The sequence below is a fragment of the Brachyistius frenatus genome, unplaced genomic scaffold (assembly GCF_029030835.1).
Source record: "Brachyistius frenatus isolate BFR_SWC_R1_liver_20210118 unplaced genomic scaffold, ASM2903083v1 Contig_32, whole genome shotgun sequence".
Lineage (NCBI taxonomy): Eukaryota > Metazoa > Chordata > Actinopteri > Embiotocidae > Brachyistius > Brachyistius frenatus.
In genome coordinates, this window is record NW_027210631.1 from 1,372,224 (window position 1) to 1,398,209 (window position 25,986).

The 25,986-nt window shown below is 42.5% G+C and overlaps 1 protein-coding gene across 3 annotated transcripts in view; it reads right to left on the reverse strand.

Annotated features, from left to right (window-relative positions):
• Window positions 1-1,310: 1,310 nt before the first annotated feature.
• Window positions 1,311-25,986, reverse strand: part of LOC138621757 (kinesin-like protein KIF21A) — a 38,915-nt gene continuing 14,239 nt past the window's right edge. Inside the window, exons 2-37 of one of the 3 annotated variants that reach the window (XM_069700031.1) lie at window positions 22,908-23,130; window positions 20,591-20,773; window positions 19,905-20,054; window positions 19,060-19,194; window positions 18,754-18,918; window positions 18,446-18,561; window positions 17,904-18,099; window positions 17,610-17,799; window positions 17,240-17,303; window positions 16,398-16,601; window positions 15,629-15,676; window positions 13,918-13,978; window positions 13,720-13,831; window positions 13,409-13,597; window positions 13,011-13,210; window positions 12,815-12,922; window positions 12,396-12,464; window positions 11,562-11,707; window positions 11,334-11,478; window positions 10,748-10,942; window positions 8,868-8,969; window positions 8,144-8,309; window positions 7,871-7,891; window positions 6,889-6,946; window positions 6,225-6,279; window positions 5,740-5,954; window positions 5,391-5,564; window positions 4,605-4,637; window positions 4,250-4,386; window positions 4,061-4,145; window positions 3,871-3,960; window positions 3,626-3,784; window positions 2,680-2,797; window positions 2,406-2,576; window positions 2,087-2,283; window positions 1,311-1,977 (exon numbers count right to left, since the gene is read on the reverse strand). In XM_069700031.1, the coding sequence (XP_069556132.1) occupies window positions 1,920-1,977; window positions 2,087-2,283; window positions 2,406-2,576; window positions 2,680-2,797; window positions 3,626-3,784; window positions 3,871-3,960; window positions 4,061-4,145; window positions 4,250-4,386; window positions 4,605-4,637; window positions 5,391-5,564; window positions 5,740-5,954; window positions 6,225-6,279; window positions 6,889-6,946; window positions 7,871-7,891; window positions 8,144-8,309; window positions 8,868-8,969; window positions 10,748-10,942; window positions 11,334-11,478; window positions 11,562-11,707; window positions 12,396-12,464; window positions 12,815-12,922; window positions 13,011-13,210; window positions 13,409-13,597; window positions 13,720-13,831; window positions 13,918-13,978; window positions 15,629-15,676; window positions 16,398-16,601; window positions 17,240-17,303; window positions 17,610-17,799; window positions 17,904-18,099; window positions 18,446-18,561; window positions 18,754-18,918; window positions 19,060-19,194; window positions 19,905-20,054; window positions 20,591-20,773; window positions 22,908-23,130 (4,738 nt within the window). In that variant the 3' untranslated portion in view covers window positions 1,311-1,919. The remainder of the gene's footprint in view (window positions 1,978-2,086; window positions 2,284-2,405; window positions 2,577-2,679; window positions 2,798-3,625; window positions 3,785-3,870; window positions 3,961-4,060; window positions 4,146-4,249; window positions 4,387-4,604; window positions 4,638-5,390; window positions 5,565-5,739; window positions 5,955-6,224; window positions 6,280-6,888; window positions 6,947-7,870; window positions 7,892-8,143; window positions 8,310-8,867; window positions 8,970-10,747; window positions 10,943-11,333; window positions 11,479-11,561; window positions 11,708-12,395; window positions 12,465-12,814; window positions 12,923-13,010; window positions 13,211-13,408; window positions 13,598-13,719; window positions 13,832-13,917; window positions 13,979-15,628; window positions 15,677-16,397; window positions 16,602-17,239; window positions 17,304-17,609; window positions 17,800-17,903; window positions 18,100-18,445; window positions 18,562-18,753; window positions 18,919-19,059; window positions 19,195-19,904; window positions 20,055-20,590; window positions 20,774-22,907; window positions 23,131-25,986) is intronic. The other 2 variants (XM_069700033.1, XM_069700032.1) reach the window with 2 other exon arrangements.

Below are 25,986 nucleotides of genomic sequence, written 5' to 3' on the forward strand. Positions count from 1 at the left end.
CAAAAGTTTCCTAAAACTAGAGGAGTACTTGAGTTACAGAAAAATACTGTGTGGGTCAAATCTTCAAAGTGAGAAAATGTTTGCTGCAGTCATAAGAAACGGAGGTCAGAGAGTCAGACGGGAAAGTAAAACCTTTCAGCAAAGGAAAATAAAACTTTGTTAAAGTCACAGCTACTTTAAGGATCAACCAGAAAATACAGAAACCTAACCCCTGACGATGCATCACTGACAAAAAGGGAAACACCGTTTACCCCAGACTGAAACACTGACAGTTTTAAATTTGGATTATTACCATAATCTGGCTATCCTGCTTCGGTTTTACCAGCCTGAAAGAGATAAAATACAGTTTTTCTTGAAAAACTTGGACCATGCAGCCCTGAAAAGTCAAAAAGCGGGAACCACATTAAGCTAAAATTTTGTTAATACCAAAATCTGACTTTTTGATAACTGTTTTACCATTTATGAAATCAATTTACTACAGACATTTAAAGCAACATATCAAATTGACAGGAACTGCTGATCAGCGGTAAAAACAAAACTGCAAAGGTGGCTAGTTAAAGCTAGCACATTTCGGACCCGTTTCATCAAATCAAAATCAATTTTGATGTTCCAACATCTTGAATAATTAGTAATTGATAGTTGAAAAAGTAATTGAGCTTTCCTGTACACAACAAATAGGGTAGTAGCTATTCTTTTCATAATTCCAAAATAAAAAGTAGCAGCTAATCTAGTCCTAACCAACCTAGTTTAGCATTGTTGCAATAAGTTGCATCTCAGCTTTTGACACTAGGCAAATTTACATTATATGGTGTGGTAAAGCTACCTTTAAATCATATATTTAAATGTATTATTTTCAAAGATTAAGTAATGCAGTGGTTTTACACAAGTCTTCAGATTTTAACCTCATTTTTTCTCAACCTTTTTGCTTTTTTTTTTAAGGCCATATGCACTTGGGGGAATAGTGTTGCTCAGCAGTGATACACACATTTTCGTAGAGACAAAATATCAGTCAGCTGTTGAGTTAATGACTAACTCACTGACTAAACACTGGAAAAAAATAAATTTGGAAAGTAAAATGTACGAGAACTCTGTGAAGGACGAACCCTCGGACAGAGAGTTGTATTCAGAGGCCTCTACGTTCATCTGGTGGGTTTTGGCAGTAACAGCTGAATAGTAACACGCTTTTCAGTTTCAGTAGTTGTTTGGTCCTTGGTTACAGAGAACACACACATACCTGAAATGACCTGTAGAGCAACGTCAGAGAGACCCAACACACTGGATTGACTTGCACACAGGACAGACTCACAGGACAGACTCACAGTTATTCCTGCGCAGCAGATCTCCATGTCTTGTCTTAGGACACGGACGGTTTCAGCAGTCTTGGCTTTGATGAAGAGCAATTAGCGCGAGGAAGCGAAGCGTTTTCTCGGGCCGCCCCGGCGGCATTCACTCTCTGCATAGACGGGTGTCCGTGTTGTCCTGCGCTGAATTGAGGAATGTTGAGCTTACAGGAGAAACCCCTGGATCAATAAATCCATATTTCTAGTTTTATTATATCCATCACAGCTGTTCTGTGGTCCTCGTAGCTCTGATCGAGACTTTAAAAGGTTCCACTAAGTTCTGTCTTGATCTAAAATGTTCACAACTGCATTCAGCTGGAAGGGCAACAGCATCGGATGAGATTTCCCTGAAACTGATCGTGGTTGAGCATCAGGTAAAGGATCAGTGCTATTTTAAGGATATTTTTGGCCTGGGACCAACACGATCACGACATCTAGACGTTTCTTAGGTTCCCAAATCAACAATTCAGCAAGTCATGGTTGTTGTAGTAATTTCTTAAATAATTGATGTTGATTTTTTGAAGGCCAACGGACAATCCTCGCGTTCGTGTCCGATCTGTGAGTGTCAGAAATCAGCTGTCAGTGAATTCCATCGTCCAGAGATCCTTTGGCTTCCCAAATCTTTACAGTGCGGTCACTATCGAAAACAGAAAGGACGAGGTCGTCAAAAACGGGCTTAGAAATCACATTTTTACTTTTACCATGCTTTGAGATGAAGACTAAGATGAATATGTTTTGTGTCTTACTCAGAGGCTGTGAACAGCTGGCTGCTGTTGGTAGCCAGTCCGTTGATGGGACTGTCGTGCCCCTGCACCTCGCAGAGGGGTGCCAGCGAGTCGGAGTGCCAAAGGCGCAGCAGCCCTCCTCTGCAGCCACTGAGCAGCACTGGGGAGCCTGGTACCACTCCCAGAGCACTAACCCAATCTGCCTGGGCGCTGACCGACTGTCGGATGAAACAACGGGTAATGTTTAGTCCACAAAACATTTAGCTCATATAAACATTAAAATCCATGGAAAAAGGCTACGGACAGCTCCTGAACATATAATACTACAATATCGTCTTACCTGTAACAGTTGTTTACTGGCTAAGTCCCACTTTTTAATACAGTAGTCTCTGGAGCTGCTGTAGAAAACGTCTCCGTGCACAGCCAGAGACTCCACTCCGTCCTGATGGGCCGGGTCAAATGTATGGCAGGAGGTGATGCTACCCTGAGCACCTTCTGCCACCTCAAACATCTGGAAACACAAGCCCATATATCCATGTAACATCTGAGTGTTATTGTAGCAAGTTGGATGTTTATGCTTCTATGGATGTGAATTTGTATCAGCAGGTTCCTACTTTGACATGATGGTCTTTGGAGCCAGTGAGGACGATGTCCTGTCCGTTGCCCATCTTTTCAACACTTAGACACATGACGGCTCCTAAATGGCCAGTCAACTTCCCCGTGGACACAAATCTAGAGAAAGAACAGTCCAATTATTTAAGTTAAGTCAACTATTACCAAAATGAATGCTTAACGTTTTGGCTCCGAGTGATCTCTATACACATAAATCTGCATTTGAATGTAAAATCTTTAATCAACTGGAAGGGTTCTGGTCTCTGTTTGTAGTCTGTTTGTAGTAGTACTGACCAATCATGTTTGAGTGAGCTATGGCTGAGGCAGTAATCATTGCCAAAATAATAATAAAAAAATCTCTGAACCCCTCAGCTCTCATATGATGGCAATTTTGCTTTTGACTAGCTTAGTTGTACTAGTTTTAAACTGTTAACTGAGTGTAAACTGGCTATTTTTGAAAGAATCCTGTTGTAGATTTTGCCTTCCAACTTGCCATCTTGTTTTTTTGGAGACAGAAGTGACCATATTTGGAGAAAGTGGGAGTGACTGACAACCTGAAGCCACTAATACCAGAAACCTGACTGCACCCCTAGAATGCCAATCAAACCAGACACGAACACAAACATACCTCTCTTTGAGGCTTAATATCTAAATAATTATGGAATTATTTTCAGAAGGACCACCAAAACAGTGATTAGAAGGAGTGAATTTAGCTAATGAGTATAATGAGTTGTGAAAAAAATGTATTGACAATACATGAGAAGTTGACAATTTTTTGAATGGGAATCTATTGGATTTTTGGAGCCAGCCCCTAGTGGCCCTCAGTGGTATTGCACTTTAAGGTACTTCCACATTGGCTATACTTTCAGACCCGTCAGACTGATAACTGCTAGGTTTCGAGACACGGTTTGCACAACTAAAACTCTAATCTATGTTACTGTAACTTACTTGCGGAGGTCCCACATGCGCACAGCGTTGCCAGCAGCAGCATACAGGAAGGAGCCAGAAGGGTTGAGAGCGATCTGGTTGATCTGACTCTCTCCTGGTGGGATGGATAAACTCCTGACAGAGGAACACGTGTCCCCTGTGCCCACTTGGCCCGACGACCTGACATAAACAAAAAGGCCTATCAGATCCCTCTTGACTCATTCATTTTAATGTCAGATGCTGGAAGGAGGAGTGTTTTTACTTACGTGAGTGTGCGGATACACTTGGCAGAGTCTCGTATGTCCCAGACTTTGATGTAAGCAGTGGAAACAGTGAAGACGAGGCTGGAAGTGTACCTAAAATATTACAACAAAAACAAGGACAAAATAATGAATCAAAGCATTTATGCAAATACTAATGTTAAACACGGCATTGTCTATAGCGCTATACTAGTACCTGACTGAAACAACACTGCTGGGATGATCTGCAAGAGACATGATCTCCTGACCTGTCACCAAGTTCCAGACCTTACATGTACGGTCTGAGAATGCACACAAGAGTACACAAGCGCAGGTTAGGGGAACAATATCATAGGAAACACCGTTTTGAGGGGAGTTATTTCAAGGAAACATTCTCAGTTTTTACCTTTAGACCCTGTAAAGAGAAGGTCATCGGTGGCATCGACGCAGAGAACCGGTTTGGTGTGGCCCTCAGCTACATAAACACACTGAAGTTTGGCCCCCCGGTTGTTCTTCGCAGCCGTTACAGGGTTGATCACACCTCTACAATACACATGAGACGACAATAGCATCTCATCATGACGTTATTTACCCTTCTTAAAAAGATTTAGCTGCCTCTGCAAAGCTTTACAAATTCATACTATTGCTGATGTGACAGATACAACAGTACAGTGCAGCTAATTTTGTGTTTGAAGAGATGTAGCCTTCAAGAGTCCAATTAAAAAACAAGTAATACAAATCAATAAAGACAGGTGGATTACCTGTGCCCTACATATACAGGCGATTCCTCCAACCTGAAAAATAAAACACACTAATATCAAACATGAAGGGTCTAATCTCATCGCTCTTAAACATCTGCAAGGTCTCAGCGAAATCTTAAAGCTGACAAACAAGAGTACAAGAGTCCAACCTTGCCATTGGCTGAGCTAAATGCTATCATGCTATCATGTTCACAGAGACAATGCTATCATACTGATGTTTGCACGGAAAATGCATAATGCTAATTAGTTCCATCACCGCCGCATGAATCTCTGTATTTCACAGTATATCGAGTTTTGAAAACTGGTGTGTGATAGTGAAATGAGTCATTTCCTGGGTGTTGTGAAGCTCAAAAAAACATGGATCCACTGTTTATTCACTGTTTTACAGGTGCAACAAAGTAGGTTAAAGCAAATGTTCACTGTTTTTGTCATTACTCTCAGCGGTATTGGTAAAAGTTCCACACTGCAGGTTTAAGGTAACTCTGATATGTATTACACAAGGTCTTTCGAAAATACAATAAACAAAACTGCAATAAACTTAATTTAGAGTGTTAACATGCTGGCATTTGCTAATTATCACTCAAGTGATACCAGTGAAGCTCAGGCTGATCGGAATATTATTAGTTTAATAGTGATTTAAATCTCATTATTGCTCAAATTTTGGCATCATCCGGGGAGCAAGAATATTTGCTCAACATTTTTAGTGCAATTATCCAACAGTAGACTGTCTTGACAACTAGCTAAATCTAAAAACATCTGTGGTGATTAATGCCGCCTCAAACTTACAGTGATTTGTAGTCGCTGGCTTTAACTTTAGTTTCTGCTGTGCTGACTGGAAGTGTGTGAACGGGTGTAGGGATGTGTGACGCCGTGGCTCCTTTCTCCTGCGTCTTCCTGCGGCTCATAGGTGAACGGTCCAGTTGCTTCCGCTCAGTCCCTGTAGGTGACCTGGCTCCAGAACTACAGACATTAAAAGTGTCAGGGGTCAGAGGTCAGGGGTTCGTCGGTATGGTAATACCACCATGCTACTGAATGATAAAGCGCGGGACAACCACCTCCCCACGAAAATAAATATTCAACATTTCGGAAATATTTTTTTTTGTCTACCGCAGAGAAATAATGCCTTTACACGTACATGCCAGCTGGCCGGGCAGACAGCGCAGATGGGGAAACAGTTTGCTCGCGGTCAGGGGTTTGACCAGCCGCGGGACCCTGCATGTCTGCTGGCCCTTCCAGCCGCTCTGTGACGGGCAGCAGAGGGGCCGAGAAGTCTCCGGTGGGGGATTCACAGGACAAATCCCCACTGCTGGCATAAAGCAGTTCCATCTGGGTGGTGGTCCGCCTTCGAGCCTGGGGGGGCCACAATAGTCTGTCTGAGTCGCAAGTCAATGGACCAGCTAATAATTATTCTAAATGATAAAAATAACTACTGTGGAGCTGTTTTACTTTATATGAAGAAAAACAGGATTAAAACTCAGTTAAAACAAGAAAAATAGGAGGAAATTAAATATGGATCGAACAACATTTTTGAGTTTTATAGTTACAATCACGTATTATTCACACAGTACATGGGTCTACTAAGGAGAAGTGTATATCAGATTGCCATGTATAGGACAGTACCTTGCTTCTCGGTCTGGATTCACCACATAACTTCATTAAATCTGATGCCAGTGTGCTGAAACAAAGGATCGTCAGTCAGTTACACCCACTACATCCTGGCAGGCTGATGTTGAGCAGGTACAAAGGTCACCATGTTAATCCTCTTGTATATTAGTGAAGCTGGACACACTGAAATACTGGATCATGGGGGATGAAAACATTCAAATGGCTCTTAAACTGACAGAGATGTGTGTTGCAAAGGAAAACAAAAATATGTCATCTTTGATAAAGGCATCTGTGTCCGACTTTCCACTGTGAGTGACTTTTATCTAATACTGGACTGTTTTATTATTACACTCGACTGAATCCTTTCTTTGTACAGGGAGGTCTTTGTTTAGTCACCTCGGTTTCTTTTCATACCAGCACATATATTAAATCTACCAGGTCTCTAAATATAGAAACTGTTTCTTTATTAAACCATAACAGTACAATCAGCCTGGAGTTTTCTATCACATATAGTATCTGTATATTCTATTCTATAGGTAACGCTTTTTGGCTGCGGGCGACTAACTCTTGTTTTTTTTTCTGTTCATTTTATGCCACTATTATAGTATGAGCCTAATCATAGTTTAATAAGATAAATGGAACTTGTGGCATTGAAAAATTTCATTAAAATGACATTTACCTGCCCTCTGTGGCTGGACTGGGCGTAGACTCGTCACTACTGCTATCATCTGCAGTCTCTGCAAACAACAACACACACAAATAAAATACACGTGCACAAAAAAAAAAAAAAAAATCTGTTTTCTCAATAAATTTGCAAAACAGGTGCGTTTTTCCTTGTTGCTGCATTTGATGTCTTTTCATACAGACACTACATCCATTTAAAAAGCTGAATATAACACAACAACAACTACACCAGCTTCAGCAGTTCGTAACAAGGTCAGGGGTCACCAAGTCTAGTTTAAGTCAATAAATAGGGTGATAATTGGGTGGAGGACAAAGGATGGGGAAAGCAAGAAAGAGACAACAAGATACGACCACAGAAATGCAGACACACAAACTGCTGCGTACACAAGACCGTAGCTCTGATTCTGGGATCAGCTCAGGTTTTTACTGCTGTTAAGTTTTAGTGACCACCATCCTGATGAGGTGGGACTGGACAACAGGTGGGGGTCACATGTCATGCACATTATGGCAGCGTTACTTGAACTGGGTTAGTTTTTACTGATCGAGATGCACACTACGAGATTTCTTATTTTCCAACATTTATTGAACCCATGAGGATTTCTTTTTTCGTTTTCTGCTTTGGAACAAGACATGAAATTATCATTATATATTGGGAGGAGGGGGGGGAGAAACAAAAAAATTGCTGAGAATAGTATATGTAATCTGTTACATTTGGCGAATAACATTCAGATTATAATGCCAGAAAAAAATTACTTGATGTCGCATCTCTGTTTTTATGCTGAGCATTTTTATCCGCAAAAACAAAAATCCCAAATCCCTTTCCTCAGATGAACATTTTTTTTTTTGGAAGGCTCATTTTATTTTAAGTTTATTTCCACTCATGTCTTAAACTTGGAGTACATTTGATAGAAATCATGTAGTGTGCATGTGCTTCGCTCTCTCAAACACGGTCACATTGCTATGCATCTTTTACTCACCTGGCGACAGGTAACCTAACTCTGAGTTCACACCAACACAACAGAGAAAACAAACAGAAATCAAATCAAAATCAAACCCAAAGAGGAAGAAATGGCTTCTCTTTATTTCTGCCGGCTTCATTTTCGTTTCTTCAATAAAATATGACGTTTGAGTAATTCATTTTCTCTGCGCACGCAGGGGAAAAACTGAAGCCTGGAAAATAAAGTGTAGCCACATGGTTGAAGAAAAGATGATTGAAAAGCTGATTGACGTGCTCAGGGGGGGGGTCCTACCTTGCAGAGCGCTGCCCAGCAGGGCGTCCAGCTCCGGGTTGATCTCGGCCTTCTCCTTCAGCATGTGAAACAGCAGCTGGTTCTGGGTGGCGCTGTTTATCTCCGTCTGCTTCAACCTGCCCTCCATCACCTTCAGCTGCGAGTCTTTCTGAGCCGCCTGCAGACCCTGACAGCGACCACACAGCAGAGTTTATCATCTTTTTAATTATTAAGTGCAAACACATGCTGTCCCTCAAGCACAAGAGGAGCCTTTTAACAGCAGTGAAGCCTCGATGTCTTAAAGTTTAGTACGATGCTGTAATTACTTCCACTTCTTCATTCATGGCGTCAGTCTTGTGCTTTGCTGCTGAGCTGAATGCATTTCCTCATTAGGTTTCATCAAATCTAATCTCACCTAATCTAATTGGAGTTTAATTTAATCAAGTTTCTCCATTTAAAGTCTCGCTGAATTCAATCTCACGGAGGAGCCACAGCTATGAAGAAAGCAAGCTCAAGATGAATAGATCATAAACAAGTTGCCATGACAACCAACAATCAAATTTATATATCTTAAAAGATATGGGTATCATAAAAACAAATAATGATTGCTTCGTGACAGTTTATAATCTATGGGGGGTGGGGTTACATGACAAACAAGAAATATTAAGAAGAGTTTTAGAGAGTCCTGACATAACCTGTTAAATGCTCACAAAGACACGCTAATAACATGAAGTGAGGAGGTTACCTTGTTGATGGCCATAGTCATGAAATGGTCCAGCAGGAAGCGAGCTTCTGACAGATTACAGGAGCTGATCACAGCAGTAACATCCACAGTATCTCCCTCCTCCTGCAACAAAGAACGATAACAGATTTAAATAAGTGGCCTTGTAGGAAAGTTAATCATAGGACATTTTATTTAAGATGCTTTGAATCCATCCTTTTTTGTTGTTGTGGACATTCAGACTTTTTTGTTTGGTCCAAACTTAACTAGCTGGTGTGAGAGAACCAAAATTTGGTCCAACCTAAAGAGGTGGTCTGAGTCAGGATCAAAATGTACCACGGTTCTGTTCATTTGCAGTATGAAAACAGTTTTTTTTTAATGGTTCAAAGTCCCTGACCAGTTACACGCAGGCTATCGTCACCCATTAAACAATAGAAAAGGAAAGAGAACCAGAAGACAAGTGGAAACGAGCCACGGTAGCACATGGGGTGAGCAGGAGTAGTAAAGGTAGTAAAGCCATAATAACAATGAGGAAGTGGCAATACAATTACTGTTGTCCATTCATTATTGTTCATTCATTTTCCCTTTATACAAATGGAAAAGGCAACCAGCTGAACTGCCAACACACTGACGTCATGTGCACTCAGTCTACAAACCAATCAAAGTCCAGGTAGGTGATGATGTCAGCGTGTAGGCATGTCATGTGAAACCAAAACTAACCAGATGAAATGTACACGATGTCACAAAAATATGAACCTTGGTTTGGACCGGACACAAGAATACAGGAAACATATTGAGAAATATACGCACTCAAATCTTTGCTTAGCTTAACACAGAGGTTAACAACATATTCAGACCTTGTACCACCGAATCAAATTTCTCAAGCGCTACTTCCCACTGCAGAAATCAATATTAGTTTTTTCTTTAATGAAACAAAAGTCACTGATTTAACCATAATGTCAGAAAGGCTGAATAAAAGCATCACAAAGCTCCTTTTTCAAAATGAAAAAATACATTTATTTATCAGAGTTCCAACAAAAGTCACTTCAAATCGGCAGGAGAAGGCGTGTAGAAACAACCGTCTTTTTGGTTTGTGTTGCCAACTCAAAACTGCCCTCATTCGCCTCGTTCAATCCGACTGGAACAAGATAACGTCAGCGTTATGCTATGCCTGACGTGGCTGAGGCACAAGCAGATTTCACTTCTGAAATACTTCAAAGATTAACAACTAAGTTTTACATAATAATTTTAGTTTTTAATAAAATAAAATAAAATGACTTTTTTTTTTTTTGCACTTGGGCCAGTTGGAGTGCAGTCGTCAGGCCTCCTCTAGGTGGAGCTTCATGTTCTAGTTTGGGAATCACAGGTTTAAGCACAAGGACAGGAAACAGCGAGCCTCATGTCCAAAAGACACTCCAACTACCAGCAACCTCGAACACAAACGAGTTTTAAAGCTCGTTAGCGGTCCAATTCTAAACCTGCACTGTTTCCGTAGTTTGTACGAACCAACATGAAGTGTCCCCACACGTCAACATTACAGGACAGTGCTGTGAGTGCATGAACAGCAAATATTCTTTTGTAAAGTAACATCCACACACTACCGCTCAGTTGGCATCATTAGGCTTCTGTGTTTCGGCTCTACTGTATTAATGGGACGCCCTGCTGGAGGGTGTTGTTTTATTGAGCCGTTGTTATTCTGACAAATGAGCGCCTGATGCTTGTTTGTCAAAGTGGCACCTCAAAATACTCGGAGACTGAACGGGGGTGCTGAACTATGCAATTATTTCCATAGTTGATTGCCTGGAGATTACAGCCTAAAAGCATGCCTGTACTTACTAATGAGGCGGTGATGACTGTGTGATATAGTCATGTGACAAATAATTTCATGGTTGACATTGTCTCACCTTGGCCTCCTCCATCTGCATGATGTTGGCCTGGCAGTCGGCGATGCTGTCGTTGATGTAGTCGATGTTGGCGCTCAGAGACTCCAGCTCCTCGTTCAGGGAGGTGAGGGAGCGGTCGGCATCGGCGCCTTCCACCGCCATCTTTTCCCTCTTCCTGGACACTCGCTCCCTCCGCCTGGTCAGCTCCTCCCGTTGCTGGGGAAACGGCGAGAAGAGAGAAGAAGGAAAGTTAGAGAAAAAGAGCAAAAATAAATAAATAAAAAGCTTTAAAGCTTTTTTTTTTTTTTTTTTTTAAACACGTTTTAGAAAAACAACATTTGTTGTTTTGTATGTATTTTAATTTTATTTGTGTTTGTTTCACCTTTGACTATGGTTTAAAATTGAAAAAAAATTGCTGAACAGGCTGGTACTTGTAACAAGATTAACTGTGATTAAGATTAACTAACAAAGCTAACTAAGAAAATACAGCTCAATGTATACATTTTCATTCATATTGCATCTTCCATTTTTTCTGGGTTAAAAAAAAACAACCCACAATTCTTCTGCATTATTAACAATTTTCACCATCATCTTGACATGTTACAACCTTCAGTAGTCGGTTCATATCCGTCTCCATGTTGGAGATGGTCATCCTCTGCATGATGATGTCACTGACTCGTCTCTCCAGGGACTGCCACTTAGCCCTGGCCGTCCTGCTGTGGTAGATACTTCCAATCCGCACCGGGGAACTCCTGAGGAGGAAGACACGACGCTTTCAGGACTTTTAAAACCAAACACGATACACACACGTTGTAAACAAGCTCGGGTGGTGTACCTGGCTCCGTTGGCAGGGCTTGCACCAGACGCCTGCAGCCTTCCCGGGATCGCTCTCTGCGACGGCTCCTGCTGAGGTTCAGGTAAGCTCACCTTCCTGCTCATCTTCCCAGACACGGGCCTCACCTGCCGCCTGAGAGCTGTCACCTGACACAGTTCACAAAACAGGAAACAGGAGATGTAACCAGGGTCCCCCACTCTAAGGCGAATGTCAAATTCCCTCACTTTCACTGACTAAAACATTAAATTTCAAAAGATCTATTTTTATCATTTTATTTCCAACAATTCGTGATCTTTATTTACTCGATCACAGTTTTTAGGACAAAACTTAGATTCTTAACTGCTTAACCTTTTAAGCCCTAGACATATATACTGATATTTACACATCTGAACAAATCTCACAAGTGTTCCCTTTATTATTAAAAATATATATTTTTTTTATTGTGGTTGCAGAGATATACTCTTTTTATTATGGGTGTGTAATTTTTCAGCATAAAGTCCTCGTTTTGTAATCAAAGCTGTTGAATTTTTTTTTTTAATTTCCTGGCATGTTTTACTCCATTAGCAGCTACAGCAAAAAGCATATCTTGACTGAAGTGATTGTTGATGAGTGGGAGGGGGATAAAAACACTATGTAGAAAGATACTTCATGGAAAATATTTAAACACGCAAACAAAAACTCCATGATATTCCAGGACTTGGATCAAAGAAATGATCAGATCCCCTGACTTTCCATATCTGAAATACACTTTTTATAATTCCATAATATTCCAGAAATTCCACGATGAGTGGAAAGCCTGTGGAACAAAGCAGATTCAAACCAAGTGCTACTAACCTCTTCATTCTTCCTGCGCAGTATCAGCTCCTGCTGTCTCTTCTGGGCCTCCAGTTGCCTCAGTTGGTGCTGCAAGAGGAGACAAATATCGGAAGAGAAACAGTCATCTACAGTGTGTCCGATACACGAAGAGCTCAGACGAGTGATCATCACAAAAAAAAAAGAAGAAATACACCAAGAAATATATTTAAACATTTTCCTAAGAGCATTTATTTATTTTTAATTGTTGCTCTGAAACACAACCTTCACTTAACTGGTGTCAGTTTCATACAGTGGTGCTGCGTCAGCTTAAACAGTTTGACTTTATGTGGGATCAATTGTGGCTGTCAATGAAAAGTTCCAAATAAAACTACGACATAAGAAATAATAAAAATGACATGAATAGAAGTAACTAGAACTAGAGTTTCCCTGGCTGTTACCTCGGCTCTGCGGTGGTCTTTCTTCAGAGTGGCGATCTCTCTGTTCCTCCTGCACTCACTGACTCTGTTCCTGTCCTGCTGCTCCTTCATCTGACGCATGAGTACCACCTGGTGGACAAACACAGCACAGCAGGGGTTAAAATCAGCACTGCAACATGTCCAGTGAAAGAGAGGCTGCCAAAACAAAAGCCTTTACTTTGGTCTTCTTCATCTCGGTGACATCCTGCTGCAGCTTCTTGAGCTGCTTCTCGTACTGCGACTGGTTCTTCAGCAGGCGGGCGTGCTCCTTCTGAGCCGACTGCAGCTTCTGCAGCTCTTTGTTCATGGAGCTCAGCTTCCTCTCGTACTCCACTTTGACTTTTTTGGCCTTCTCCTCCGTACCGGACTCCACCGAACCTGGAGAAAGGGGAAGACGGAGAAGCTTTTCATTTCTTTTGTTCTTAGATGGATATTAAGAGAAAATAAGGACATTACACAGGCTTTCAACACTGCCATTGATAACTTAACTGAATCTTTCCATGTCAAAACACGAGGTGAAAGTTTTCAAATAAATAGTCAAAGTAGTCAGTACATGTTGAGTTTAGTGTGTCGTACCCATGTTGTGCAGCACCTTGTCCCTCTCCAGCTGCGTGTCTCTGATCTTGTGCTGCAGCATCATCAGTTTCTGCTCGTACTGGTGTTTGAGAGTGTGCAGGCGCCGCTGGCTGTTCTCCAGCTCGTCTATCAGCTTCTGCTTGATGGCGATCTCGCAGGTGATGTTGGCCAGGTCCGCCTGGACGTTTTCTGCACACCAAAAAAAAAAAATCATCCAGCTGTCACTCCAGGCTCACTTCTGATCTGAGATCATCCAAGAAAAAACGGGCCGAACACGCTGTAATGTCTCATTTCATCACAGATCGTTTCACCTTTCTCCTCCAGCTCCTCCGAGTCAGAATCCTCAGACGTCTCTTCTCCCGCCATGTCAAGGTCCTCCTCTTCCCCCTCGGCGTCCTCTGCTTCTTCGTGGTCGCTGCCCTCCTGGTGAATTGACAGCACACTGAGTAATGATAAGCATCTTTACGGAGTAATTTAATCTAATTTTAATCTAACGACTCTCCACCTACCACCTCCGCCTCCTCCGTGCCTTGCTCCTGATCGTTGTCTGGCACCTCCTCTTTGACAACACTATAAAGGGAGGAAAAGACTGTTAGAGATCTGACGAGGTAAATGGATGGTTTAGATTTAGATTAACAGCAGACCGAGACAGATAAAGGGCACATGCGATTGATTATGCACTTCATCAGATCGTGAGCAGATGTGGAGTCAGTGTCGATGAATGAATGATTTCACTGAGGGCAACATTAATACAGCGGGAGAGATAAAAAGGATTAAATGCTTGTGAGTGAGAGTTACTACCATCCACGTTACAATCTGCCACACACTACAAAGAGCTGCTGACCAAATACAGGGGCAATCAACAAGTTCAAACTGTTTCTGGTGCGCACAAACAGAAAGCAGCACAGTGATGAGCACAGAGCAGGGGGGAGCTATAGAACAGCAGGGAAGTTATACACGTTTTTAGGACCAATTCATGTAATTTCACCATGGACCACAAACTTGAGCAAAAAGCGTACATCCCATTTAGTGTCAAACTCAGGAAATCACCAACAGAAACGCTTCATAAAGTCGACAGCTATGAAACAATGAGCCGGCAGAGCATCACTGTCCGTGACCGAGGAAGGCGAGTCGGGTCAGGTGAGCGCAGACAGGTGGGTTTTTCTTTGACATTCACTCGGACTGTTCTGGAGGCGCATGAAGGAAAAACATTCAGTGCAAACCACTTGAACTGTGGCGCCGTGCTACTTTGGTTCTCCACCATTACAATGTGGCCGCCTACAGCATGTTGCCCGCTGTGGCGAGTCTCTGAGCAGACCTGTCCCCTGCAGGAGTCTGGTGGAGATTCAGCTCACCTGGTCTGGCTCCACTGTAGAAGGTGGTGGGCAGTCACTCACTCTCTCTCTCTCGTTTTGCTTCCACTTGGTTCGGTTTTGTTTCATCTACACTTATTTCACTTTAAGTTTTGTTAAAAAATAAACATATTTCTAGTTGCAACTCATGTGTGGTCTCACCCCTTTTTGTCCAGCCTTGAGCCGGGTTGTGACACCCACAATCGTCGCTCCTCACCATAGCTACTTAACGGATTTGGCTCCCTCTGACTTCTCTCTGTTCTCCGACACAAATTTGAACGTGCGATCTCTGCTCAGGTTTCAGATCCACGGTAAAATCATAAATGTGCACATACCAGTGGTCGCAAAAATGTGTGTAACTCAGGTGCTGATGTTCATCAAGCAACATAACTTGGAATACGAACTCACGAGGGTCATAGCTTCCATCTGCTTGATGTCTATTAATATGCTGCGCTCTGTTCGTACGCAACACTAACAGTCTTACAACTTCTTCATTGCACCTCATACTACAGACAATGCTCTGAGCATGGACTTTAATACGTTTTTATACACTATCGATAATCTCTTTTTCTCAAATCCGACTCCAATTTTTCTGTTTTTTTTTTAGGTTTTGGTTATAATGACACCTGATCAACATCCTGCAGTGTGCAGCAAATAGGAGAGGTGAGAACTGGTTAGGATATCTGCTTCCCTCCAGGAGTGTAAACCGCCTATAGGTGCAGAAAAAGTATTAGTATTTGTTACTTTGGGAACTTTGAAAGGAAGATTGGGGTCAACAATCAGCGGAAATCATTTCAAAAAGGCACACATCGCTCAATCAGTTTCCGATTCTATACTTTGACCCATTTCTGGATGGGAAGTGGCAAACCTGGCGTGCTCAACCTCGCGCTGGGGATTCTCTTCGTATCGCCTCAGTCTTCAGACAGAGAGATGGGGGCGGGGGTGAGGATGGCAAGAAGGTGTGGAGGAAGGTGGGAGGGAGGTCACAGAATATGGGGTAAGCGAGGGAAGTTCACCAGACAGACAGCCGAGAGACAGAGCAGCAAGAAAAGACCAGGTGAGTGCCGAGACAAAGACAGTAAGCTGAAACGATGAATCCCGATGACGCAGATGTAAAGAAATCCTGCTGAAGCCAGTTGACGCACTCTTTGTAGTGTGCTGATCTCAAAACTGGCCCTCACATGTATGGGAATACATGTGAGTACAGAAAGTACATGTACACATGTACACACACTTAACTAAAGGGTAAATGATCATTGTGCTCCGGCGTGCCACAGCTCGTCACAGAAGCATCCTCATTAACGGCTGTCACCATCAACTTGTCTAAATCCAGCACACACTCCATTAGAGAAACATCAGGGTGCAGACTGCTAATGCAGGAAATCAGGAGATAATTACCCACAACACAGCAGGCCAAACACCCTCGCCGTGGCAAAAGACAAACATTAAGACTATTTTGTATTTCCCGACAATGTGACTGTTGTTCTTATTGACCTCCACAGACGGTCATTACTACCTTTGGCAGTGATAATACGATCCATACACGAGTGTGCACGACTTTCACAAACAAATTGAACCTGGATTTCTCTAAAACAAGGCAAGAAGGTTAGAAAAAACAAAAACAAAACTGTCTCTACCTCTTTTTCTTCTTCCTCTCCTTCTTCTTCAGTTTCTCCAGGTCTTTCTTGGCCATCTCGATGACGTCGCTGGCCTCCTTCTCAGGGGCGAGGAGGGCGGGGGAGAAAGAGCCGGGGCCGGCGTACAGCGAGGAGCGAGTGGAGACCCGGGACAGACTCTTCCTGAGGTTCTCGTTCACAGCCTCGCTCTCAAGAAGTTTAGCCCTGAGAAAGTGGCATGCGAGCGTTATTACTGTCACATCTACAAGCGAATCCAAGAACAACACTACAACACTGTTAGCTAATCAGACTTTATTGGAGCCCGACTGATTTATCGACTGGACGATTTCTTTAGGCTGACATTGGCCTAACACAGATATATCGGTGTTGACATACATGTTGTCCGATATTAAAACATTTTCGTACAGAACATAATGCAAAATAAAATCTTTAGAAATTGTTCAATTTGTGTTTTTTTTTGTATTTATAGTTATTTATAATCATTACATTTGCAGTGACGTTCATTGTTTCGATGCACTGATGTTATTTTGGACAATAAAGTTTGTCATTAAACTGTAAAATATCCTGCTTCCATTACATGTGTTTGTCACCAGTGTTCAACAACCACATTTTAGTTGATATATCAATATCAGAATTTCTTTACTTCCTAATATCGGTAACGGCCTCCAAATTTCGGTATCAGTCGAGCTCTACACTTCAAATGAAAAGTTGAATGTTACTGTGTGTACTTATTTCTAAATTAGTCAGTGGTTGAGGACATGTACTTCTGCTAAATGACATGAACTGGCAAGAGGTGAATATAAAATAAAATAAAACCATATAAATGTAGTAACCATACATACCGGAGCTCTTCGATTTCTTTGATGTAGTTCTGAATCATGTTCCCGATTTCTTCGCTACCTTCACCTATAAGTAAAAAGTGACAGCGTTGCAACTTTTACATGTAATTAGATCTTTGATGTGCAGCTCCAAATAAATAAAAATACTAAACATACTTTAGTGAACCCTGACTTTTCATCCAGAGCCATATTATGGCGCTTTCGTGAACAACTGGGAAATGGGAAAGTTCTGACCACTGACTGAGAAGATACACCTGAACGTCTGTTGAACTAAAAACATCCCACAAGGAACGTTTTTGAGAGCTCTAAGATGCAGGTTTAATGTCACTTGACATGGTAGCGTTTCTGGTGAAAGGAAGAAATGTAGATAAACCTGCTTTGGCCAGAGCCTGGTTGGCCTGGTCACTGAGGATCTGCGTGAGTCTGGCTTTCTGGGCGTCGATGGTCTCCTGCATGGCCTTCACTCTCACTCTCAGGTTGTTGTTCTCTGTCTGCAACATGGAGTTCTCATGGACCAAGTCGTTGATGCCCTCCATGCCGTCTTCGCCCACCATACGCTTTCCCTGGACATCATGGACGGTGATTAATATCATAAATATTTTTCCATACCATCAGATTTATTTTCTTATGAGTGTCTACCATCCTCTCTTTCCTGAGTTCTTCTTACCGTCCTGTACTCCATCAGCTCCATCTGCAGTCGCGCTATCTCCGTCCTCAGGGCGCTGATCTGCTGGCTGGCTCGATCCTGGTTCACCACCACCTTGTTCTTGATGTTTCGGGCCCGGTTGGCGTACTTTAGGCTGTTCAAGGTCTCCATGAAGTCCCGATCGGACGGGCTGATACAGGCGATCATCATTGTTTGACTGTAGAAGGCAGTAAAGAATAATGATCAGTCTCCCAATATTATCCATACAATCTATACATATCGAAGGATATTATGGGTAATTACAGGTTATCAAAAGGTCTTCATATCTTCATTTTTTTTAATATATATTCTCGTGGTGTATAGAGTATAAAACCTTAAATAATTATTTTAATCCTTTATCATATACAGGATCACAGAGCAGCCGGAGCACCTGCCGAAAACCCAGAACCTTCTTGATGTGTGGCGACAGTGCTAACCACCGCACCACCACGCAGCCCATTATCAAACATATTCATCCACATTTGCATGTTTAATATATTCTTCTTATATTTAGCCCCACAGACCTGTTGCCACCCAGTGAGTCCTGCAAGAGCCGGGTCAGTTTGGAGTCTCTGTAAGGCACGTGAGTGGAGCGTTTACTCCTGTCTCCCAGAGCGCTGATGACGTTTCCCAGGGCGAGCTGAGGTCAAGAGAGGCAGGAGGGGAGCAGTTGCAATAGATTTTCAAAATGGCAGGATTGTCAATGGAATATATATATATTTTTCAATCACAATAAAAATACGGGGATTTGTATCAGTGACAGAAATGATCAGTGTAATTCATATTCTGGCCAACAGGGGTCTCTCTCGCTCCACAGTCTGAGCTTCCTCACCAGTCCACAGTTGATGGAGATGCCCTCTTTGGCTCTGTCTCCTGTGGCTCCGGTTCTCTTCAGTCTTTCAGAACCAGCCAAGTCCACAAAGTGGAACTTGGCTGTCAGAGTCTCAAACTCGTCGATCTCTGAGTCGCTACTTAGACGGTTATCTGTTACGTTGTCCTGCAAGAGAAGGAACATAAATAGAAGTGAACACATTTGCAGCTGGTGTGACAGCTGTGTTTGTTTCACTTTGACTTCGTAGTTGATCAAATTATCAGGACCTAGTTCAATAGCAGCAGAGATATTTGTTACAATACGTACATTGTTATCGGGAGAGCAGACTCGCACTTGGCACAGGTGGATGGTGAAGATGGCGTGCGAGCGCGAACTCTGGACGTTCATCTGGGTGCTGGCGGTGGTACGACACAGAGCGCCCAGCTTCAGACACTGTATCATCTGTGAGAGGAGAGATGGAGGGGAGGGATAAACAACAGCAGGATGTGTGTATTCTCGCATCAAAGACGTCTTTGGGTGAAATTCAGGGAACGCATGAGGCTCATATTCAAGAAAGTGTTACATACACAGAACCAGCCTATCATAAAGCAATCGGTATGATCAGTGTGTAGCTGTGAGATAAAATAGAGACAGAGAGACAGATATTCCTTAACATACTCAGCTTTTATAGAAACGTTTTGTTCAGTGAGAATGTAATAGGAGAGGGAATGGAGGTAAAAACAATGCTGTTCTGGAAGGAAATGTAACTGCTTCAATTTATACATGTAATTTCCAAAGCCAGCCATCCATCTGTGACGGCAGCCCTCAACACTTGCTTTATGCGTGACTTGAAGGATATATCCTGGTCATAAATAACTCAAAGATTCCTCACAGCCACAGTGGAGCTGGAGAAATCTTAAAACCTGTACAAAAATACATCTAAAACTCCAACATGTGCATGGTTTAAAAAAAAAAAAAAAAATCACACGATGTTTAAACTGACCCTTTAATATCGTAGTGTTGGTTTGAAGCCAATCACAAGTTGAATTTCAGAGTAAGAGTTGCGTTATTGTTAAAATGAGGATTTTCATAATAAGTAGGAGTGGTACTCGCAGAAATATTCAGAGCAATGTTATAATGACATGAGTGTGTGTTGGGGTGTTAAAGCTGACCTCGGCTGCGGAGGTGACGGTGCGGGTGGTGACCCCCACGGTGTAGATGCCCCCGTTGGCGTCCTCGTGGATTTTGATGTTGGATTTCTGCCTCCTGGCCTCGAGGTCTCGACTCGAGTCGAACAAGTCAAGCACCTCCTCGTTGTACAGCTGGAGAGTACGTGACATTTTTTTTTTTTTTTTTAAAAGGCAGACAAACATGTAAAACGCAGATAATAATCATGTCATCATCAGAACTGTCATTTGCGTTTCCCAGCCTCATCTCTTCCTCCTCAGCTGCTGCCTCACCAGCTGTTGGCAGCCACTTTGTTGGCAGTTAAAAATAAGGCCAGGGTTTGACCTCCGAGACACACTAATGACAGTTTAATGGCAGTTGGGATCATCTGGGCACTTTAACAACCTGAAGCCGTTACACCCTCTGCTGACCTTTGACCTCTTGCTGTCTGCATGTTCTGGCAATGTCTAACTAATGGAGCTGAAGTGGATTTAGGTTGTAAGTTTAGCCTGAGTTCTGGACATGTATTGTAATTTGAGGTGGAAACACTTGGATCATTTCTGGGTTTAAATCCTGTGATTTGTCCCACTTTGGCCGGCCTTTGTGTGTGTGTGTGTGTGTGTGTGTGTGTGTGTGTGTGTGTGTGTGTGTGTGTGTGTGTGTGTGTGTGTGTGTGTGTGTGTTTCCATACCTCCAGGAACTGTGCGTTGATCTTGAACTCGGGAACAGGCCTGCCCTGCTCGGTGGCAGCCTGTCGGCGCTCCTCGATGCCCCTGAACAGGTGGTAGACGGCCCGGGGAATGATGCCCAGCTCGTCCTCTCCGATGTTGACGTCGAAGCCGGTTCCCATGGTGTACGTCTTCCCCGAACCCGTCTGGACACGAGACAGACGACAGGAGAGCTGACAGTTATTTTACCGACAGGAAATAATTCATGCTCCCCCTGCTCGTGTGTGGTTCTGGTCAGTTTTTGTACTTTTTTTTTTTTTTTTAACCCCTATTCAGAAAAAAAAAAAAAAAGGTCTTAATATCTAATGTGATGTCACCGAAATGGATCAAAATCATTGCAGTGACTTGACTTGCTCAAGTCTGTGGGACTAAGAGGTTGTAAAAGGGGGTCGGGGTGAACTTCTGAGACGTTTAGAAGAGGGGGGAGGCAGGGGGGGGGGGGGGGGAGTCAGAAGGGATGGGGTGGTCGCCATGGTGACAAAAAGAAGAATGCAACATTGGGTTCAAATTCGCTCGTCACCTCTCTCCTCCCCGCCGACACGCCTGAAAGAAACCCTGACAGGAGTGTGTGTGTGTGTGTGTGTGTGTGTGTGTGTGTGTGTGTGTGTGTGTGTGTGTGTGTGTGTGTGTGTGTGTGTGTGTGTGTGTGTGTGTGTGTGTGTGTGTGTGTGTGTGTGTGTGTCTCAAAAGATGTGTGTGAGCAAGTGTGTGTGTGTGTGTGAGAATGTGTGTTATTCTACGAGACCACACCTGTGTGATTACCGTGTCTGTGCCTTTAGCTGCTTTGTGTGCGAGTGTGTACGACCGCCGCTGCTGCCTCTGAAAGGCTCTTTGACGTGAGCACAGGAACAATGTGAGCAGAGAATAATGAACAGAACGAAGAGGAGCGCAGGCGGAGATTGAGCGGAGGGACATTTAACTGCACTCGTTCAGCTGTAAAGTGTTTCTTCCTTTCTCTTTGGATTGCACGTTTACAGCACAGTTTCAGTTCCGACATAAATTTGCACATAAAAAAACTCGAAACCTTGAGTGTCACCACAAGTGAACATGAAATATGCTGCATTCAAATGGAACTTGTGAGCTCATGGTTACAACATGGGAAGTCGACCGTATGCACCGTATGCTCGGCGTTCAAGTGGTTAAGCCGTAAAAACACTGTTGCTCGGCAACAGCCTACGTGGACGGCGTCTAGAAGCCGCACAGGGTAACCATTTAGCAAGCTAACATAATGGAAGAAATGCAAAGGCATCGAGGAAAAAGATGAGGCCGTTGGGCAGATCAACGTTTTTCTTAGACGCTGGCTCTTATCTAAGTTATGAAGACAAACTCTACATGACTAAAATTACAATGTATTAGCTTAACATCCAACCAAAAGTGAACTTCCTTGGCCTCTGACATTTCTGTAAACATCAGCAAACACATCACAACTCGTGAACTCGAGGCTTATAGAAAGTTTCGAGGTCCTACGTCGTGAGTAGCACAAGAGGTACACATGGACTCTTCTCATGTACACCGTAAATACGACCCCATTTGAACGCAGCAATACACTTAAGCGATGATTGGCTATTCAAGCACTTGGAAAATGTATATGAATTTCAAACCAAACAACAGAACTGTGTTAATTCCTCTCGAAGATATTAGTTGGAGACATGTCATTACGATGTGCTCTGGCAGCACTACATTTATGCTTTTTGTACAACACACCACGACAGTGGTATCAATCTTCTCCTCTAACTCTGCAAAAAAAAAAAAAAGAAGCAAATAAGGGGATATCCCCAAATTTCCAACTTTGCCTTTAAAACATGTCAGGGGGGCAGGTTAGTGTATCGTATGTTTTATGTCTCAAATATGTTTTGACTTCGTGGTTTACTTCTCTGCTCTGGTATGAGGTGAAGCAGTCTGTTCTCCCTCTGCTTTGATTGGGTAACAAACGCTCTCCCTCTCAGGCTAATCTATCAGAGCCAATATGAAGCTGCGGTGGTGAAAGCAGGTTGGAACACGTCAGCAGCATTGACAGAGTCGGGCTGTGAGGTCTGTTCACTCCCTTATTACTTGCCTAATGATATGAAATGAAATCAGCTTCACATGACAAGCTTCCATAAATCAGAGGAGTCTGGAGGCGGCCACGTTCCCTTGAGCGATGGAAAGTGAGGGTGTGTGTGTATTTGCTGATCCAATAACATGTGAAAGAACAAAACAAAAAAAAAGCAAAGCAAAAGTTTTTTTACGTTTTAAAAATGTGTGCAGACATGCTACACCTGCAAAGGCCTGCTGACCAACCTGTCCGTACGCGAAGATGGTTGCATTGTAGCCCTCGAAACAACCCTCGATGAGGCTCTCGGTGCAGTGGGTGTAAATGGCTTCCTGCTCGCTGTCCATGTCGAAGACATGGTCGTAGGTGAAGGCCTTGTCCTTACCCAGGAACACTTGTGGCTCCCCGGGCATCACGTACGTACAGATGTGACAGCCCTCGATCTTCTCCTTGGCCAGCTGAGGACGGATCCTGATAGACAGAAAGAGACGTAGACGACATAAGTTCCCACCGTAAGGATAGGTTTCTATCAGCGTTAAAGGTAATTATAGAGAGAATATTCATTCGAACAACATTAACCCTTGAATGCAAGGTTGACTGGCACTTGAAACATCTGAAAATCTTTATATCAAAACTAAAACTCCAAGTAAGTACACTAAATGTTGACCAAAAGATTCAAATATTTTTGAGCCTGCTAGCATGGCTGTATGTCCCATATTTTACACGATTTATTGGCAGTCTTGACATTCATAATTACATATTTTTGTTGTTATAAAGTACCAAAACCATCTTAATATAGTTTTACATCACTCTTAAGCTTTGCTCTAGAGCTCAAACTAGAACAGGCTTCTTTTCTTTTGTATTTTAATGGCGGGTGGCAAACAACCTCATGGTGCCGCCACAAACTGGAATGGAGTTTGGATCGGAAATTTAAATAAAGCTGCCCTTTTTTTCCCCCCAAAATAACGAAAATAAACAACTTAAACTAAACAAGCGTAGTCGTATATGTCGACATAAACCTATTACTAAACACGTTACTGTAGTTCGTTGTACATCTGAACTTTTGTAACTGAACCACTTCCACGCTACTGAAGTCGCTCCTCCACTGTGGAGACACTTTTTGCACTGCTCGTTGTCGCTACGCAACATAACAGCACAACGTATATTATGTGCGTGACGGCATGATGTCAACACGGAATATTTATACGAGGATATGTATTTGATTAACCTTTTGACAAATTAGAACGATATTAGAACTATTATAAAGCCGCAGTAACTCTTTCACTTCTTGTTAATGTCGGAAAGTCTGATGAAGAATTCGTCTCGCGCTGGAGTACCACGAGTGATTATCACGCCTTTGGTGGTAAAAGTGTAGCAAAGCTGAAGAGTTTTCACTGAAGCACCAGAGATGAGTGCTGCTACTGTGCAGTGCGTGTGTGTTTATGTATGTGAAAAAACTATGCAGTGCCAGCACACTCCTCACACGCAGCACAGTGCCCTCACTGTTCAGCAGTGAAGCAGAGCACGACAGCTCTGGGTAAATATGTCCCGCCCTGGATTTCATTAAGGAATCGCTGTTTGCTTTCGTTCAAATAAACACGCGTACTTATTATATCATATCCTCCTCAACTTCTCAGTCCACCTGAAGAGGAAGTGGAAATATTGCAGGAAATATTTGGACATATTGGAAGTATTACAATGTTAGACATACTGAAAACTGTATAAAGCAAGACTTGGATGAATATATCGGAGGTAACACTGCAATACTAATATAAATATATATTGGACAATGCGATGGAAAGAAAAATACCTTTTGTGGGCACTAAATTAATTCCTCTAAGGCTTCAGTCAAACCTCAGATATATGAGAATTACACTGAAAAAGAACTCCGACACTTGAGACTCTCAGAGCTGTATTGTTCTAAATGGCTGCTATTGTTGTTCTCTACTGGCAGGCATTAACTCTCAGTGTGTGTGCGTGTGCATGCGTGTGTGTGTGTGTGTGTGTGTGTGTGTGTGTGTGTGTGTGTGTGTGTGTGTGTGTGTGTGTGTGTGTGTGTGTGTGTGTGTGTGTGTGTGTAAAGATGTGGCACTTTGCATGAGGTTTGTATTCTGAGTGCAGTGCTTGTGTGTACACTTGTGCTACATAAAAAAAAAGGGCATCCATCACAGCAAGAGTCTATAGAAGTAGATGAATGGTTTGCAAGGACTGTCAATGTGTGTGTGTGTTGTGTGTGTGTGAGAGAGAGAGAGAGAAAGAATGTAAGAGAGTGCAGGACATGGGAACGTGAGCAAAAGAAAAGGAAATAAACTGGAAAAGACAACCCAAAGAAAAGGAAAGAAAAAGAAAGCAGAAGCCACAGTGTGTGTGTGTGTGTGTGTGTGTGTGTGTGTGTGTGTGTGTGTGTGTGTGTGTGTGTGTGTGTGTGTGTGTGTGTGTGTGTGTGTGTGTGTGTGTGTGTGTGTGTGACATCAGATCCCAGCTATTTAACAGCCCATCTCTGGGAGAGAGAAAGAGCTGATGGATGCAGGGTGGAGAAGACAGCTCAACCAAACAACACCTGTAGAGCAGTAGATGTGTCAGCTTTGTGCTGTGGACAGCAGAAGTGCCCAATTCATCTAGTTTATTCACAGAATGACGTCTGTAAAACCTGCAGTGTCTTTTATTATTTGCCAAAGCAGGTGATACTTATCATACCGTGGCTAAAACATTATAGAATTCTGATATTCAAAGATATCATGAATAATAAAATTGCATTTTAAGAAGTGACTGGAGCTTTTTCAGAACCATTTAGTTGTATTAATTCTTATGGTAAAAAAAAAAAAAAAAAAAAAAAGGCCAAAGATGATACATTGGTGAGTAGGTGTGACGAACTAGCCCTTCCAAATTACACACAGTAATTAAACACATTGTCGATATAAAACATTGATTAATGCAGCTTTAAGTTTTCCAAAAGTGCCTGACAGAGGTTGTTCCAGGTGAAACTGATGTAACTGTTAGTCAGAGGGTTCAGGTCATCTGAGCAGACTGTGATGGGAGGATGGGTTAGGGCATTACAGGAGTGAATCTGCATTAATCCCTTTGGCCACTTTCCAAAAACTCGACAGAGAGCTGTAATCCACTCTGACAACGGAGGCACTCATTGCTGCTTCCAGTGAGGGTATTAAGTCACCGGTTTATTGTTCACTTCAAGTGTTTACAAAAAAAAAAAAAAAATACAGTATAACAAAATATGGACTTAATCAGTACACGTGGCATTTAGTCGAATTCAGTCAAGTATAATGAAATCACTGAGATGTTGCTGAAAGAAAACCGCGGAAACAAGCC